Below are 19713 nucleotides of genomic sequence, written 5' to 3'. Positions count from 1 at the left end.
TTTATCACTTATATAGGTGATAGTTTGGGACTTACAAATTTTTCTGGAATTGTAACAGCTGCGGTTTTTGCCAAATTCTAGGGCCTCTTTTGGGTCTGGTGCTGCATCGTGATTACACATCTAGAAATCTTATGACCATCCTACCTACCCCAGCTGTCACATGTCATTGGGTAGACTATGCCCTTGAAATCTTTGGTACTTTTGACATTTAAAGGAAAAAAGCAATGCATTTGTTTTCCAGGAACTTCTCCTACCAAGAATTCCTAATAGCACAATGTGACTGCCAAGGTTTCTAAAACACATTCTCCTAAATGCACACAATTAGCCCCAGGCCAGATTTCCACAGTTATTCATTTCTGGACTTGAACTGTATCCATCTGTGAACAAAAAAATTTCTATCTGAAGGCACATCTGTTCTTTGAATCTAAATCAGTTCTCTGAAGTACCTATGACATATAGAACTAGGAACTTTTTTCTACCATCCAACATAAAGAAATTCTATATTCTTTTACAGATAATTTTTTCAAAATTCTACTTAGAGATGGCACTTGTTTATTCTAGCTTTCAGTGATTTCCTAGGCTTAGAATTGGCGTGAAGGCCCCAGGCAAATGCAAATTGCTTATTTCAACAAGTCTTCTTCACTGGGGCAAATAATTAACATGACTGCTCAGTGAATTTTACCTTACAGAGAAATCAGGATGAGCAATTACTGAAGAAGGAGTGTCCAATTCCTGCTGTCCTTGCAACCAACAGGCCATGCCACCTCAAAATTATTTCCCACAAGTCGTTTCATTCACATTGGTTTTTAGGAGAATCATTTCAACCCAACCTAACACTTATTCAAAGCCCAGGCTTAGACAGATAACCCATCCTCAGACGTTTTGCAAATCATTACATAATGTTTATTCATGGACTACTTTAGTCTTCTTTATAGAGATTAGCTGCCTGTTTCGTGAATGTTTCTTGGTAATACTTTTTCATCCATTCATACCTTCAGGGTTAGAACTTATTTTGCAGCATTTTTATTGTAATTACGTGTCTTAAAGATGCTATTTTTTAACCTTTGCCTGGTAAGTGACAGCCTAAGAAAATGATACTTTCCACAATAATGTAAAATAGGCATCACAACAGAAAAGAACATATTAATAACAAGTTATCAATGAAGGTTAAATTTCTTCAACTCTTATGTATGCATGGATGTTATAATAGGATACAAAAGAAGACAAATACATTTGTGGAAATGTAGGTTCATAACCATCAGACCCATGACAAAACACTATTCAATTCACTAAGTGAGATTTTTTTAAATGTGTACATATATGAAACTGTAAACATTAAGGTTATGGAATAAGTCTTTAATAAATTTCCTGCCTTAGTGTAGTATGGTTGTTAAGAACATTTTGGAGTTTCATAGGTCTTAGTTCAGATCTTGACCCTGGAACTCATCAGTCACATACCCTTGGGAAGATTTCAGAATCTCAGTGATCAATATTTTATCCAACTTTAAATGAGAGTATCAATATCTACAGCTCAAGATTGTGGGATAATTAATACAATTTTGATGTATGTAAATAAAACAGTATAATACCTTGCACAATATACATGTTAGCAAGCAATATTTTTGTTCTAATTAACATCATCATTCAGAAATAGGGGCTGAATGCAATGCTTTACAGGAGTTTGCAAGTAAATGTTTGCATGTATGGTATACATATTTATATATGGGAAAAGAGAGAATAAAAGAGGAAGAATATGCTCTGGAAGGTTATAGCACATACGTTCAGAAATTTGATGAGGTATCCAACATAGTAATAGATTTAATTTCAGAAAGAAAGTAGAACTCTATGTAAATAATATTACTAAAACATCCAGTTAAGCAGATACCTTATGAAAACACAATATTGGTGTTTCCACAGAGTTTCTATATTTCTGAAAGCAGTCCTGATGAGGAAAGTTGTCTGTGGCACTGGTTTATTTGTTCTTGGCTTATGCTGCCTTAAATAATTGTTTTTTTCAGGTGGAAGATCTTCTTGGAAAGAGAATAGGGAAAATCACACTTCCTTCACTGAAATGTGACCAGAACAATAAGCAATGTTATTAGGTGACCTTCCTGGTTCATAATCTAAGCTGAGAGCACTGAAGCTGTATACTGGAACAATAATCTTGGATATATTTCCTCATGTCAGAATGAGTTTCTTAAGACTATTGAAGAAGCAGAAATAAGTTGTCTGACTTAGTATCTCTTTCTTAGAAAACTCCCAAATGATCTAAGGCAAGCCTCTGAAAATTCAGAAATCGAGACATATTAATTATAACAGGATATATGTCAGGGATTATATTATTCAAGACATCTGAGGCATCTTCAACAAATAATGAGAAGGAAATTTTAATCAAGAAAACCATGACATTTATTGAATGTATCTCAAAAGTACATGGGAAAAAAGCTATCCAATGTCTTCATCCTGGGCAAACACATAAAGAATGGTTTAGAAATAAGTATTTACTTTAGAAAGAGACCTGGGTTCAAATTTAACTCTATCACTAACAAACTATGCCACCTTGGGCAAATTACTTAATATCTCTGAGTGTCAGTTTCCTTGTAAGTATAATGATGATAATGATACTTTGTAGATTCTTATGAGGGTCAGTTGAAAAAATGTATTCAGAAAACACAGCTGAGAACCTGATGCATGGTACCAAACAAATGTTAGTTTCACATATCTCTAAATACCTGTATCCTCAGCATAAATTGACAGTTATGTGGGATACATCACATAAAATACTACTACCAGGGCAACGAAGCTAGATTATTTGGGCGATTCAAGCACTATCCATTATGCGAAGGCATTATTTTGCTGGAGCTGACTCTTACTGCCTCTTGAGATTCAATCTTTAATATTTAGGAATTTTAAAAGCCAGCTGTTAAACAGTTGGTAACATGAAATGGGCCTGGTGGGAGTTTTACACTATGGAAATTGGGAGATACCAAAAATGAGGTTTTGGTTTTGTTTTGTTTTGTTTTGTTTTGTTGTCAGAGATCTGGTTAACTGAATTTTAGCACACCACTGTCTAAAAGAAAGGTTAGAATTTGAGAGAAAGAGGAATTGGTAGAACCAAGTGAAGTTTTCTTAATAAAATGTTGAAATCAATATTTCAAAAATTTTTCAAAAATATTTTTAATTAACAGACTAATTGATCAATAATATATATCCTTAGTTTTGGTTCAGTGACTTCCCTCTATCCAAGTGCTCTGTGGATCTTCTATTTCTAACATCACACTGGCTATTTGCTGTTCACTTTTGTTCTCCTGCACCAAGTTCCATTCAATTTACCAAGCTGGTCTTTGTAATAAAATATATTTCTGTGTATTATGCTTCATTCTTTCATTCATTCAACAAAAATTCTGTGTCAGTTTTGTGCCAGGCCCTGGGGATGTTCAAGGTCCCTATTGTCTAATGAAGAATCTAACATTGGGTGTTTTTTATATGAATAGAGCATTAATTATCTCAACAACCCTATGAGGTTATCCCCATTTTACAGAAAGGTAAACTGACCATAATTCAAAGGCATGTAGCTGACAGAGTTAGAGCCAGGCAAAATAACTCAAGTCCATGTTCTTAATCTCAATCCTTATATAGCTCCTCTTTGAGATGGAGACAAGTTAAAAATTGGTAACAAAGGAATGCAATAAACTGGGAGGTTTTGTAAGGGATTTTGGAAATTAAATTTCTATAGCCCTGGATTATTCCGGTACTTCACAATGCTAACCTTTCTGGTGTATGCTCAGCAAAAGTTCCAGGTGCTTTTTACCCTAGTGAGATCTTTGTTCTCTCTCTCTCTCTGAAACTTGGTCAGAAACTCATTGCAATGATGTAGTGGGTGGCAAGTTTTATCAACCATTCTGTGAAAAGAATAACCAGCAATAATTTTCCAGCATGGACTCTATATGTAGGGCCTTAGGGTTTTCTTGTTTAGTCATTTTATGACCCATTATATCAGATAATATTGGTTCTTATTCAATATACATCTAATTGCTAACATATATAATAGTAGCAAGTCTAATGAGAAGTCTAGTTCTGGGTATTAGACTATGGCCTAAGGCATAGAAAGAGCATTTACAATTTAACGCACACGATAAATGAGACTAGTGTGTTAGAGGTTATTTCTCAGAAGTAATCTATTCTCTGTAGTGATTCAGAGCTGGCTAACTAATGAGAAATAACACTTGGTGAACAGGCAAAGGGAGAAGTCGAGCTGCTGTGCAGTCAACAAAGGCTTCAGTCAATCCCATAAGGAATTCTGGAGCTAGGATGGCGAGAGGCCTGGCCACTAGTGGATTAGTTAGATGGTGTTTGTTGGCCAGGGAAGGGAGAATACCCTTGAGGGAGGGAGGTGAGGCAAACCCTGAAGAGGTTGTTGTCTGGCAGCACTGCCAGCAACTGGGATAAAAAGTCCTTCATTTTAATCGTTACGTTAAACAATATAATGTCTTATCATCCTGAGTGGGACTCTGGTTGGGGCATTGCAGCATCCCTTACAGAGACTAATACAGAATTCTGAAAAAGAAGGCTTTGAAACCAAAGATGACTTTTTTCCCATCACTAACTCCAGAAGACAGGCTAATGTGAATATGGGTGACCAACTGACCGACACTGGTAATTTGGACAGAATTATTCCCAAGGTGAAGCAGGAGACAAACTAGAGTCTGTAGCACTTTTACTCATATTTGGCTCCATAATCTAAGCTTGTAATATTGTGTGACCTCCAGCATACAGTTGCCATTCACAGCATTGTTTTTCATAAACTTCATACTGATTTTGTTTCCTATTTCTGATCATTCTGTCTGCCAATTTAGCTCCCATTTCTGGCCTTGACTCCATAATCAGATTTGACAGTCAGTCTTATTTTCCAAGCAACAAATATAAGTTCCCCTTTCATTGTTCAAATAGCAAGCAAAAAAAATAGATATTTCTAAGATCACTAAGGTGTGGATTAAGATATTACAAATAGAGAAACACATAATTACAAATGACCACTCCTTTCTACTAAATTCTTCATATATATATATGTAAGTTCACCAGAAATGAGGTAACAGATTCTATCGTACAGAAGTATTTAAACCAATCTAGATGTATACTTTTTGTTTGGACTATAAAAGACATTGCATTAACAACTTTGTTGTATCATAATACTCCTATACTACAGAATGAGTTTCTAGAAAGTTTGTTATATTAAACAATATAATATCTTATCATCAAACATGTCAATGACTTTTTTTTTAACATCTTTATTGAGTATAATTGCTCTACAATGGTGTGTTAGTTTCTGCTTTATAACAAAGTGAATCAGTTATACATATACATATGTTCCCATATCTCTCCCCTCTTTCAATGACTTTTAATATTTGTTAGTGCTCTAAGAAGCATTTAATCTCTTTATGTTCAAGTGTGTCTTTGGAATTTCTTCAGAACAATCATCATGCAATTGTTCAACAAATATTTGAATACCTGATATGGGCCAGGCACCATTCTAGGCACTGAGGATAAAGAAGTGAACAAAACAAAGATTCTGCTCTAATGAAGTTATACTCTAGTGATGGAAGGTAAAAAATAAAAACAAATGTTTATGAGTAACACTACAAAGAATAAATAATCAAATAAGTAAATAAATATATCAGTTATGAGACACTGGCACATGCTCTGCAGGGAATTTAAGTAGGGTGATATGACAGAGGTGACTGCTCTAGATTGGGTAAGAGTCTGGGAACATCCTTTTGTGGGGTGATTCCTAAATTGAATGACAAGAAGGCATCAGCCCCTCAGTGGTCAGAGAAAGGGCATCCCAGGCTTAGAGAACAAATACAAAGTCCTCAAGGCGGGAATAAATTTAACGTGTTCAATATTCGGAAAGAAAGCTGGCATGGTTGGAGCTTAGCGAACAAGGACCCGAGTGAGAAGCAACAAAGTAAGAGAATAAAACAAGGATCCAATAATTGAGGGCTTTATAAACCAGGTTAGGTGGAAGAAGAAAAAAGAAATAGAGTAGGAGATAAAGGAAGAAAAGGACTAAATAGATGGAAGAAGGCAAGGGGAAAAGAGAAGAAAAAAGGAAGACAGGCTAGCAAATATTTTGAGCAATAAAATATTGCTGCTGTCAGAAGGCATAAAATCTTGGTGCGGTAAACTTTTAATGTAACAAAATGAAAAACAAGACAATCCGAAGAATTTTGAGAGAGGCTAAAGCATACTGACCTGGGCTACTAGGCTCCCTTGACAGGACGTTCATAGGAGAGTGAATGACCACAGCATGGGCTCGGCTAGATGTCTGAAAGGGAGAAAGCAAGAAATCAGCCAAAAACACTAATCTTAAATCAAGTTACTAGAACTACAAGATTTTGATTAAAATGGATGTATTTGTTTCTGGGAGGTTATAGTACAGAAAAGAGGTTGGGGTCAAACTCTGATGACAGGTCCAAAAAGAAGAAACAGATACAGGGTTCTGTATTCATAAAGAGCAAGGGACACAAATAAATACTCTAGATAGAGGTCCAGTAGAAAAAGAAACCAGTTCAGGTCAGGGGACAAAAGAAGTGATTTTCTGAGAAGGCGGATGATGATTATTCCCAGACCATGATGGGCTATGTTGGGGGGGTGTGCTTCCACTGCACACTCCACAGGCTGCACTTCACCGCATCCCAGGCAGCCGCCATCCTATAGCCCGAGCTTCGTTGTGGGCTGGCTTCTCAGTTACTCTGCAACTCATGGGTCTTTTTGTGAAAGGAAGAGGTGTAGATTATTTTTCTTACTACCTCTATTCCTGAACAGACTACTCCTAGAAATTATACTTTATAGTCATAATTTACATGCACATAACTACCAATCTTAAATATAATAAAATTAGACTCATATTATCAAGTCAGAGCCATAGTGGACATGTGATCATTAATATCCAGTAATGTACACTATTAAACAGAGGGATCACTTTAGTAAATTAAAAGTGAACACTATGTAACAGAAGAGATTTGATTAAGAGCTTGCTTATTCTCTGTATTTACTACACAGGCTACTGTTGAAATAATTGTTAGCATCACAAAACCTATTGCCTTCATTGAGATGAGATTTATTGTTCAACTCTGGCAATATATGAAAATACCCACTTTTACCATTTATTATTTTTATCTGCTAATTATCTTTGGAATTGTGCTATGCATCTCTCCTCTCTGGTTAGGTAGCTTGGTGCCTTAGAAAGGCTACTTGGTTAAGAATCAAAAGACCTGCATACTGGGCACGTTTGTGGTACTTTTTTGACAGTGGAAGAAACAGCAATTTCTGTGAAGGCAGAAACAATGTCTGTTTTATTAACACTAATTTCTCAGTGCCCAGAAAGGACATGAACTATAGAAGCTGCACAATAAGTATTTGTCGTATGAATAAATGAAAGGAGGAAGTCACTGAACCTTCTGTACCTCAGATTTCTCATTGAAACGTGGCAGTGATATATCTGTCCTGCCTAACTTGGTGCGTAATTAGAAGTTCCTGGAAAAGTATAACTCATAAGCAAGAAATTTATTTTTTATTATAAGCAGTGCTAAAATTCAAATTCGATTCTCTTAATCCAAAGAATCTACTTGACAACGGTTCTCTGTAAACCTTTTAATTGATTTTCAGGTTAGATGAACAACAACATAAAAAGCAGAGATAACATTTTGAAAGGACTAACTTATAACCCATTGTTGTTTCTGCTTCATCATTTATGTTATTGGAACAGAGAAAAGATACAGATAATTTCAAGGGTACATAATCCAACAGTCAGATGTACAATACTTGGCATTGTTATGTGTTTTTGTACTTCTATTTGAATAAAGAGATGTCTGGTGTTCTGGTAATTGAGCTAAAATAAAATAATGAAGTCACGGTGACAATACCTGGTTCAGGATTTCCTCATCTTCAGGTTCCTCTGCTTAATGTCCCTGCCCCTTAATCCATACAGACTGACATTGCTCTGCACCTGGATGACCTTCCTCTCCCCTGAATGAAAGAACCCATTTATTTAACAAAAGCCAATGGAATACCTACTGGGTGACTGACATGGGATAGAAAAATTAGTAAGTTCAACACAGTTGAGTGGGAGAAACAGACACAGACACTATTTACACTACAGTGTGATAAGAATTAAACTAGAGCCCCTTGCTATTTTCCTTCCTACTCAGAGGAAGGAAACTTTGCCTCCAGAACTTTGCCTCCGGTGACTTAGGAAATTGAAAGCGATCACATAGGAAAGCATAGCCTACCTTTTTTCCACTTCAACTTGTTGCATAACTAGAGAGTTTCAACTGCTTTTCTTTAGAATATTCAAGTAATGGAAAATAAAAACAAAATGAAAACAATGACAGAAATCTCCTCCCAACTACCTTCAGATTTGAGGAATGCAGCTAGGTGAAACTGTTCATCATCAAGGTAATAATGTTCACATTGACTCTATTTTGGCTGTGTAATAGAGGTGCTAACTTTTTCAGTGCTTGGCCCTGACAACTTTCTGGCTCAGTCGTGGGGTTAGCTGCCTAAGACCCTGCACAGTGCAGTAGCAAATCTCAGGAGACTGAGAGCTTATGGTTTACTAAATTTAATTTGACACTATTCAGGATAAACTAAGGTCAATCACTAAAAACATATCATCAGGCAATTTAGAGCCATCACCCATTCAACAGACCTACTGGATTTTCCAGGTAACAATTGGTTAGATTAACCAACAACCTGGTTCTAGTAAAATCTGCATTAATATCTGGCCTAACAGATAAATAGTTATAGATAAATATATAATTTATAGATAAATAGTGTTCTAACTATTTAACTAATCTAAAAAGACAACTCTTCTAAATCTTGGGATGGTTCCTTTCTTCAATCCTTGTAGTAGCTTCTCTGCTTTAGTAAAGAAAAGAGTCTTGTTATCTTAAGTATTTTTTTGTCCCTGTAGTTTTTGTTTTGGCTAGATAGTAAATGGTATAATCATTTTATTTTTAATGAGTTATTCAAGTTCTAAGGGTCTCATTCTACTAAGAAAGACAAATTTATTATAACTTTGTTTCCCTGCATGATAAGGCTACCGTTAGTTGTCCAAGATTAAATTAACCAAAGAACTCTTGCACAATGGAAATTCACTGTTAATACATTATCACAAAATTTGTGATCTTTGACTACTTATCAGAGTGGGGTGAGTATTAACAATAAAGGAAAACAAGACAAATGCAAAACTCACTTTATGAAGAAAATTTAAATAACAATAATGGGCAAATAGTAATACTTAAGTTGTATTTTGAATGCTAAAATCATATTCAGCAAAATAGAATTTTTTAAAACACAAAGCATTCACTCTCTATTGTTTTGAAAATGTACGCCATCATGCTTCATATTTATTAAATTATTTATTCCAAGCAACATGATCACCTGGAAACACATGTCATAGACACATAGAGATTTAGCTATATTTTAAGGAGTTAATTCCTAGGTAAAAGGAGATATACTGGTGTTTTTAAGGTTGAACCTAAATTAAATTAGCTCATATTTACTCAGTCCAGCACTGAAGAACCAAAGAATCTTCACTGCCCCTAAAGAGGTTTTGAATTTTTGTCTTTTAGGCCCTCGCCTTATGTCTAATAATTTTGTATTTTACTCTTAAAATAAAAATAATCACCCATTAATCCTTGAATAAAGTCTTTTAAAGTTGCTCTATTAAGGTATCCATTTTAAGGAGGGTAAAAGAAGGAGCAGAGAAAAATTATTATTCTAGAAGAATTAGTCGTAACCAAAGCAGAAGCCAGGAATGATCACAGGGAAACATTTCTGAGGATAATTTAATGACATTACTAAAACTGTGGGACTCCATATACCACCTAGATGATTAGGAAAGGAGTTATTAACTAAGCCATTGTCTGAAGCCCACTCAATCACTGGTCCCTTTGAAAAATGATTGGTCCTCCTCTTCTAAAGATGGGGTTTTAAAATTTAAGAGAAGCTCCAAGCAGCAGAGCCAAAAGATAAAAAGGACACAGACCTTGAATGAGTCTAGATTTCTCTTCATAGGTAAAAGAGTGAGGTAAGATATCAAATCTTTGCTTTCATAATTTTAAGAACACAAATCAGTCAACTCTGCAGGATAAACTACCAAAGTCACCCTAAATGCTTGTGTAGGTCAATGGTTTGAACTAGGGCAGGAGTTTTCAAATCTGGAGGACAAGAAATAATATATTTCCACAGGTTAGACTATAAATCAGTATTACAGTTTAATTTTATAAACTATTTCCTTGAATTAGAAAAATTTTGACTCTGTCGCTTAGTTTTAATATATTTTAATGTTATTAGGCTTTTAAATCGACACTACCTGGTACTGAACTGTTATTGTCAGACCTTTATTGTGGTATTCTTATCACTACATTAAATAGACAATAAAATTGTTTGCATAATAAAGACCTAGTTCATTGACCTCAGTCATGGGCCTCCCATGGTCCAAAGGACCCACTACCTACAATGTAGAACAGCACAGGGAATGAGGCCATCTTGTTCATAAATTCATTCAACTACATCACATGCCACCAAATGAGTTATTTGGCGCAAGCTAAAAGGAAAAGCAAACAATTTTGGTTTTTATAAAATGCTGCTCTGAGAAAAAGAATGAGTTCTGTTACAGATATTTATAAATGTCCCTTTTTTATTTTAAATCCTAATATATAAGTAAATATTGTAAAATTCAGCCAACTACCCTTCTGATTGAACAATACCAGCTAATTTATTGTCATCATGATTTTTACGTAGAAAATCTTTTTTAAAGCTAAGTTTCACAACGTATTTTCTAGATATTTCATCTGAAAATGAAAACTATAATTCTTCTTGGGATACTGGGAGCCACAATGTCAGCCCCAGTAAGTGATGTCATGGTACAATTGAAATCATTGTGTGAAACCCATAACAAGTCTTCTTTTACCATTTCTGTTTTTTGGGTTTTTGTTTAGCTTATTCCACAGCGCGTTATGTCTGCAAGCAACAGCAATGAGATTAGTTTAAATACTTAAAACAATGTCCCCCAGTTTTTTTATTTCTTTGTTTTATAGAAGCCCAGTGGGGAAGAGATAAAAAGCTTTCTGTTGATTTATCTTGCAATTCTACCCACTAGCTCTTTATATCCAAATGCATTTCCAATGTTTATGTTTGTTTTGTATACCAAGTTGTTTCTAGAATATTACTTTGCCTCCCTTGTTTGATTGCAAATTCTTTAAAAGCAGAGACAGATTCTTGTATACCTTTTTGTTCTAATAACACCTGATATGGTGTAAATAGGTGTTTAAGAGCATAAAATGACTAACTAAACCACTGGAATGGGCTAAAGTTGTGCAATCTCATATACAGCAGGGAAGAGGTAGTTAAGTCCTAAACTCTAATCACTGTCATTTATTATAAGCTTAGTAAGAAAACATCTCACCTTTAACAGGAAATTATGATCAGCTAGCTCTGACTTGTGCTATATTTGTAGTAAACGTTCTTAATAGTTTTAGCATGTGTAGTAATCTTGTTTTCATATTATCTTTCCTTCTCTAGTTACTTCTGAATCTTAATAATGCTCAGCTTCAGCCACTACAGCTTCAGGTACCCCTACCTCAATAATTATTTCAAGAATACATTTCTACCACTCATTTCTTGTGGTACTTGGTACGAGAACAAAATGTTTTCTGATTCCATTTCTAAAATCTTAATTTTTAAAGTTATGAATTTGTCCTTTGTATTCTAAATACCATTTGTTTGAAGACTAAAGTAAAAACTATAATCGGGTGAACATTTATTTATTGAGAACTTGTTATATGCCAGGCACAAACTCTCATAACTACGAGATATTTAAATTAACCATTTTACACAAAGTCATACTCAGCTAAGTGGTAAAAAAAAAAAAAAAAAAAAAAAAAAAAAAATTTGAAACCAGTCTGGCAACTGCAAAAACTGTAGCCTTTATCCACCCCATTCTGCCCCATATGTCACATTATGGACACTGGGGATTTAGCATTGTTCCTGCTGCTTGCATGGCTCACAATGTGCCAGGATCTGCCCTTTTTTATAATGGAGCAATGGAAATATAGAAATTGTTTACATTTTGTCTCCTTCTTGCTCAGGACTGATTTTAAATTCTTTTTGAAATGAAAAAGAAATGCTTCGTTCCTTTTGTGTCTTCCCAGGGTCCATTTAATCCATGGATTCCTCCTTTCCCTGGGATTCTACAACAGCAGCAGCAGGCTCAAATTCCAGGACTCCCCCGATTCTCTTTATCAACTCTCGACCGGTTTGCTGGACTGGTCCCAAATCAGATAGCATTCCCAGGACGGGTCAGTTTTGCCCAAGAAACCCAGGCAGGACAGCTGGACCCCTCACAGCCTCAAACACCACTGCAGACCCAACAGGGCCCTAATAACGTAAGTCGGGCCTCTTCCATCTTGTTACTCAGAAAAGAGATAATGCACATGGAATGTGAAAAAGAATATGAACCAGCTTTGAAATAAGACAGGAGTTATTGAGCAAGAATTCTTTCTCATAATATGTTTCTACCATCACTGGAAGTAATTCCTTATCTTTCTGATTTCTGACATAAAAAGTGCTATTTAAGTCAGCAGTCTAGGATCACGGTCACAAATCAAAAGTGTTAAAACATGTCTTGGAAAGGATAACTAAGCAAATTTCATCTTTAAAAAAAGGGCAGTTTGCATTAATGATGGTACACACAATAGATGACCTTTTGTTGTCATAGAAGTCTGCTAATACAAATTATACATTTATATGTTTAGGTCTAAAGAAAACAGCTCTGGAATTTTAAATTAAAAAGTCAAGTATAACTTTTTTATAATTCCTTTTTGACAGGTTATGCCCTCTGTGTTCTCCTTCAAAATGCCTCATGAGCAAGGACAGGTAAATGAAAGGAATACCATCACTCCTATACAGAGATGGCTGTATACCCTGTCCATTGAATGCTTTCTTCTATATTTGTAGCTCTGATTCCCATAGCAGGGCTACAAACACGTACAGTGCTATCACAATCTAGATACCACCACTGCTGGGCTGGTAACAGTTTGTTAATATTAGGCTCACTTAAGAGCTCCAAAAGAAAGACCAGCTGAGACTCTTCAGGGCCCCTGAGTTTCCAGGACATTCCTGTGTTGGGAATTAAAGAGCTCACTAAGCCTTAGGTTGTGTCCTCTCTGCACCTAGAATGCTGGCATTTGGTAACAACTCTGGAGAGATACCATGGGCTGACTTTGTCCAACCCTAAATTTTGGTTCAGAGAAAGATGCATTAATCTGATAAAATACCATATGATATAGAGAGAGTTTTTCTGAGTTATGCTCAAAATATTTCCAGGTTGTTGTATATTTTCAGTTTAACTCCAATATTACAGTCAAATGGTGGTGATTTCCATTAAATAACAGAATCTTTAAAAAATGAATGCAAACTAGTAGAATCGTTAAAGTAATATAGAAAACCCTCTTAATGTTTGGCTAGTTAATTTTATAATATCCTGGGCTCAAAGAAACAGGGATATGGATAAATTGTATTATTCACAAGCAGAATATTGACCATTTTGTAAAACATTACACCACTTGGCTTTAGTGTAATCATAATTATGTAATTTTGTCCACCCCTAAGCAAAAGTTACATCTAGACATTATCTCATTCTATGCCACAGCATTTAGAGAGTTAGATACCTGACAAGTGGAATTACTTCATTTTAAGGATCAAGAAACTAAGTCTATGAGATTAAGTTCCCAATCCTAATGAAAATAAATAGCTGAGTTAGAATATAATTCTTCACCCTTCCTTTAACCACCTAACCAGTGGCTCTCCAACCTGGCTTTGCATTAGAATCTCTGGTGATGATTTTGAAAATTACAAATGCCCGGACCCTGCCCCACACCTAATGAATCAAAACCCCATGAGTAGATCAAAACTGATTATCTGTTAAAATGTTCAGTTAGTGTTTTTGATTCTTAGCCAGGGTGAAGAACCACTGTACAAAATATACCTCTTCTCAAACCACAGTTATCATTTTTTTAGCTCTTATATCCAATAAGGTCTCATTTAATTATACAAGGAAAGAAAATAGCACACAAAACCCCATGTATGTACAATGATCCTCATTTTCGATAAACACATATGCATATACAGACATAAGTGCAAGCCAATACATGATAATGTGGGTGGTGAAATTGCAGGTGATTTTATTTGTTCCTTGTCTATTTCTGGATTTTTTAAGTATTCTACAATACTTATGGACTGTTTTAATAAAATGGCAATTATTAAAGGAAATGCGTTCCTGAGAATTCATTCATGATGGTAGAATTTCTAATACCATGTTCTGCAGAATATACAGTCTCAAAAAACTGGATGGAAAATGCTGCACAGGCTGTCTTCTTAGATATTTGCAAAGTAATTTATACATAAAGTCCAAGGTGCCCTTTTTAAAAAGCCTGTTATTAGTTGAAGTCACTACTTCCTAATGTGTCTGACCAAGCAACCTTGAAACAAAGTCCAGTGTCACTTGCAATACAAGTTTACTCTCTAGTTTGGGAAGGACTGCTTTATGTGTTCTTTCGTTCATAAAATTGCTAAATACAAATCAGCTTTAATATAATATTGATATTAGAGGGTTTTTTTTTTTTTTAAGTCTTGCACTAAAGAAAGCTCTTCTGTACTTTTCTGTTTACAAATAGATGCCTCTGTAGTACCCAGTTTACGTGCTCCTACCCTGGGAACAGCCTCAACAAACAGTCGCACAGTCACCTCTGCAAACCGGACATCTGCTGTTTGAGGAGCAGGTACCACAAGTGTTTGATTTTAGTTTGACTAGTTCCACCTGAGAATAAAGAAGATAAGGTAAATTTTCAGAGAAGAGAATATCTGATTATACTTAGTGCAAAAACTCAACAGCTTGAACTGGTGGTCATGAACGGATACAGTGCTTTCTTTTAACATGTCACTAATTTGGAAATATACTCCAAGGCTGAATTTTGAAAGAATAAAGTCAGTGAATGGACTTCAGTCGAATCAGAGGCCAAAATCTGAATCATATTGGAAAATGAAGTTTTCTAACTTTTAAAAATCTACCAGCATCCCTTTTCTCATATACATGTGGTTATTATTTTTTTAGATAGCTACCATGATAAAAGGCACTTATGATCACCAGATCTTGAGGTAAAATTAGGTAACATTATTTTGAGTTTTGTGGACCTGCAATAAATTGGTAGAATTCTAATATAAATTCAGGTGTCTCATATATAACTAGATTTTAATTAGAATGGAAATCAGGTTTTTTTTAAATTTATCATCACTTAAAACTTGCCTAACCAATTACAGAAAACTGAAAATTATGCTTTAAATGACTGGTAGTAGTACTTCCAACGAAGTCACATTAATTTAAAGAGAAAGGGAGAGTTTTAACCTAGAAATCATATGGTGGTAAAAGGATGCTTGGTAATTTAACAATAATTTTTACCACCTAGAGCATATAAACTTTCAAAAAATTCTTTACTATAGTATAAGATAGATATACATATATATATATTTCAGTAATCATTTACCACTACATTATAACAAAAATCATCAGAGCAAACCTAATGCATTTTTCTAAATTCTGACAGATGCCATTCTATACTGAATTTGGATATATTCCACAACAAGCAGAACCTGTAAGTAAATGTATACCTTTCACTAAAAAAAAAAAAAAAAAAAAAAAAAGAACTAACTTTTGAAACTACTTGCTTCACAAACTATTAAATCTATCAGAGCACTTTAGCCAAAAACCACCAGGAACACACCCTTAGTTGGACAAAATTGGATTTATCCACTCATTGTAACAGGGGAGAACACACCATGGAGAACTGTGGGGTGTCTTAACAGGAAGGTATTGGAATGCCTTCTTACAGGGTCTGGCCTTGTGTCAGGTGAGTTTGGGGAGAGTTAAAGGAGTGATGGTTCACCTTGGATTGGGTGTTCTCAAGTAGTGGGGGTAGTTCTGTGATTGGGTAACTTTCCAATTCTTACCTAGAAGGTAAGAACAATGGAGAGAGGCAAAGGCTGTGACTGGTAAAGAAACAGGAATTATTCAGATTAGCCAGGACCTAAGGATGCCTGGTATTTCATGCCTTGCACAGGGACCTTGCTTTGGACAAGATTACAAAGTGGTGTTGTTTTGATTGTACTTCATCATGTTCAGAGGCGACCTTGTCTGATGTTGGTGTTCTGTAGGATTGTTAATGTACAACAGGAGAACACGAAGGTCCAGAATAGAATGTCAGGACAGCTCCTGAAAACACTGCAGCAGAGCTATTTTGTCAGTCCATTTTCTCAGCGTCAGGAGCTGCTTTTCTCTTTCTCAAATCTAAATTATTTTGTTCGTCTTTAAGAAACTAATTGAAGAAGTTGGGAAGGGTTTAACTGCCTTGGGTGCAAAACAACATATTTTATCGATTAATAATTTAGACTTTTTTAAACTTGGCAATTTTTCAGGTTATGCTGAGAGGACAGCAGCAACCAGCCTTTGATCCCTTCCTAGGCACAGCTCCTGAAATTGCTGTGATGGTAAGTTTCCTTACCACACTCTGCTAGCTACTGTAAATCAGCAACTGACAACCTACAGGTCCCTGCAGTACTGTTCATTTTAATGAAAATGTTATTATTCCACACAGTTATTACTCCTTCCCCCTGTAATCTTTTTCCAAGCAAGATTCAATTCACTCAGTTCATCAAATATTTATTGAGGGTTACTATATGCCAGATACTCTCCTTGGGTACACTCATTTAAAGTCAGGTATTAAGACACATCCATGTTTGCTGGCATATATTCATAGTCTTTCTAAAGGATAGATTATAATCTAGAAAATTAATAAAGGTATTTACTTCTCAAATAAAATCCTTGCTTTGCATCTCAATACTATTACTTTATATTCTTCCCAATTTTGACCTTGCCCTTGAACCTATAACCACTTTTTTTTTGTCACCCTTATAGCCAGCAGGAGGAGTGTCACCATATTTACAAAAAGAAATGATAAATTTTAAGCACGCCAATGCAGGAATTTTCATTCCTTCAACTTCACAAAAACTCAGCACAACAAATTTTTTTACTTCTGCTATGGACCCAACTATTACCCCAGAACTCATGGAGAAGAAGGTAGAGTAATCAAAGATTCATTTTATGTAAGAAATTGATGTCTAATAGAAAGTATAAAGTTAGTGCTTAATTTATAGGACTTAGTCATGGAAATAATGACAGTTAAGATATAGTAGAATATATGGTCTTAACCTTGAATAGGAAGACCAATAATTGCTTACGGATAATCAGTTAATCAGAATATAATTTAATTTTGATTTAATAACAGCTTCTTATGCATATCCTTTTTTCACTAGGCCAAGACCAGTAGCCTAAAGGAACCATAAGATGTTGTGTTAATCATTCAGAGTTTGGGGTAGGTATTTGCCAAGAGGCATGCCTTAAGTACCATGACATGTTGTAAATTAAAAGAAAAAAATTGTAAGGAGAACTAATGAAAAGGTGTACAATAAAATTTAAAAAAACAAGTTAGTGCTTATATATTCCTACAAAGCTAATAATAATTAAGAGACTTCAGCAATTTTTTAAAAATCAAAATAAATTTTTGAGGATCATGTCTGCCTATGCCATAAACTTGGCATAAACTCTGAAAACACAAATAGTAAATATACTAGGTCCATGTAAAAGACATTGTACAGATACTATATACAAAGTCAGTTCTCCCAAATCACCACTTCACTTTGCAAGCTAAAAGTTGTAATAATGCCAATACATCTGTATTAGTTTGGAATGAAATAAAGTCTCAAAGTGATAAAAAATTTGTACAATCACATGGAAATTTAAAATTCAATGATTTTTATATTAAATATAACTTTAATTAATTACCTGTCCTAATGGGCTTGTTTGGCTATGAGGGTAGTGGGTGTTTGATAGAAGGGCAGGTTGGGATGACTCCAAGAAGTAAAAAATACACACTAAAAAGCAAACCAAAAAAAAAAATTAAAAAAAAAAAAAAGCAAACAATTTGGCCTGAAATGGAAAAGTAAAAGGCAAAGATTTTTGACGTATTTGACATATTTGTATTTGTACGTATTTGTATACGTATTTGTATGTAGATGTGTATTGATGTGTGTGAAACTATGTGTATGAAAAGGAAAATGAATGAATGAGTGAATGGATGAGTAAATAAATGAATGAACATGTATTAGGTGGTTTCAAGCAAATTTGGTTAATTTTTTACTTTAAAGTTGATCACAATTCCTAGAATCATATCTTTTTCCAGCACTTAGTAATGTTATGACTCTGGAATATGTTACTTACCCTATAGAATAGTAACCCAATAATCACCTATTCTACCTTCATCTTATACGTTGTCCTTTTTTCCCCTAAATTGGTGAGTTGAAAGTAATTCTGAGTAACTGACAGACCTCTTAATGTTGGACATGACATGGGGAGTCAAACAACGAGATATCTGTTAAAACGCACGTTCGGTACTTAGGAACATGGTAATTCATGCTGAATGTTTAGAAAACATTCTGGAACATAGCAAGTATTCCACTTCTCTTTTTAAGGAGGAGGAGAAAGGGGATGGTCAGAGACTAAAGAAGAGAAATGAGCACAACATAGCTCTTCTATTTGAAGGTACAGTGAAGAGAAGCAGAACTCAGGGAAAACCACAAAGCTCAAAGCATCATGCTATAATCGTCAAGAACTTGGCAGTATTAGGGGTTACAATAATAAATGCTTTGAAAATTACACAAGTTATATAAACACAATATTAACATATAAAAGCATAAAATAGATAAGTTCTACATAAATAAAATAATGCAAAGATAAACATTGAGAAGTTCTTTCAAGAACAAATATTTTGATAAAAACATTAATATTAAGCTAAGCATGCCAAATTTATTTTTTTATTCTAGACAATATTAAAAGGACCTTATTACTCTGGATGGTTTTCAAAAATCCAGTTTAGTGACTCAGCTTAAAAAATTTCTGCATCTCAGACTGTTCAGGATCCAATCTGTTTCAGGAAGATGTTAAGTCTTGGCAAGGTATTCTTGAGCAACAACTATGTTTGAAAACATGAATACTATAATCACTATCAATGAAATATTCTATATTTTCAAACTACTTTATAGAAGAGCTTTAAACTCTATCATTTTTGTTACTAAGGTTAGGAAGACAAGAGTGTACAGTTAATGGAAACATCGCCAGGACACATGCAAAGAACTATGTTTTATGTGTCTGTTTTAACGCTGTTATCCAAATCTCTCCATCCCAGGCCAGTGTAAGAAAGGCAAAGCAGAAAAAGCAGTTCAATTTTGAACAGATCTAACCAGAAAAACTTTATGTAGAATAATTTCTCTAGAATCAGCATTGCTTATAGTTGATAATCCACACTTTAGCCTCAAAACTTTCCCTACCAACCTTCTCCACTGGCTGCTTCCTATCTAAATATATTATAACAGCATTAGTTCAAGACTGACGTACAGAACCCATGTGTGTTCTCACCTCCAATACTGCTTACACAACCAATCCATCATCATAGTCTCGTCATACTTTTAAATGTATAGTTTAAGTTTGATGAGTTTGATTTACACATACACATGTGCATACATATACATATAAATGTG

General features: G+C 34.8%; 1 protein-coding gene across 1 annotated transcript; it reads left to right on the top strand.

Annotated features, from left to right (window-relative positions):
* Window positions 1-10865: 10865 nt before the first annotated feature.
* ODAM (odontogenic, ameloblast associated) lies at window positions 10866-17463 on the top strand. The gene is given in 10 exon segments (XM_068542177.1): window positions 10866-10916; window positions 11007-11072; window positions 11590-11637; window positions 12219-12452; window positions 12895-12942; window positions 14742-14846; window positions 15669-15716; window positions 16537-16608; window positions 17036-17197; window positions 17434-17463. Coding segments are annotated over 10 exon segments (864 nt in total).
* Window positions 17464-19713: the final 2250 nt, after the last annotated feature.

This window comes from Eschrichtius robustus, chromosome 4, assembly GCF_028021215.1.
Source record: "Eschrichtius robustus isolate mEscRob2 chromosome 4, mEscRob2.pri, whole genome shotgun sequence".
Classification (NCBI taxonomy): Eukaryota; Metazoa; Chordata; class Mammalia; order Artiodactyla; family Eschrichtiidae; genus Eschrichtius; species Eschrichtius robustus.
The sequence above is the reverse complement of the archived record's forward strand: the minus strand, read 5'-3'. Positions and strand labels throughout refer to the sequence as shown.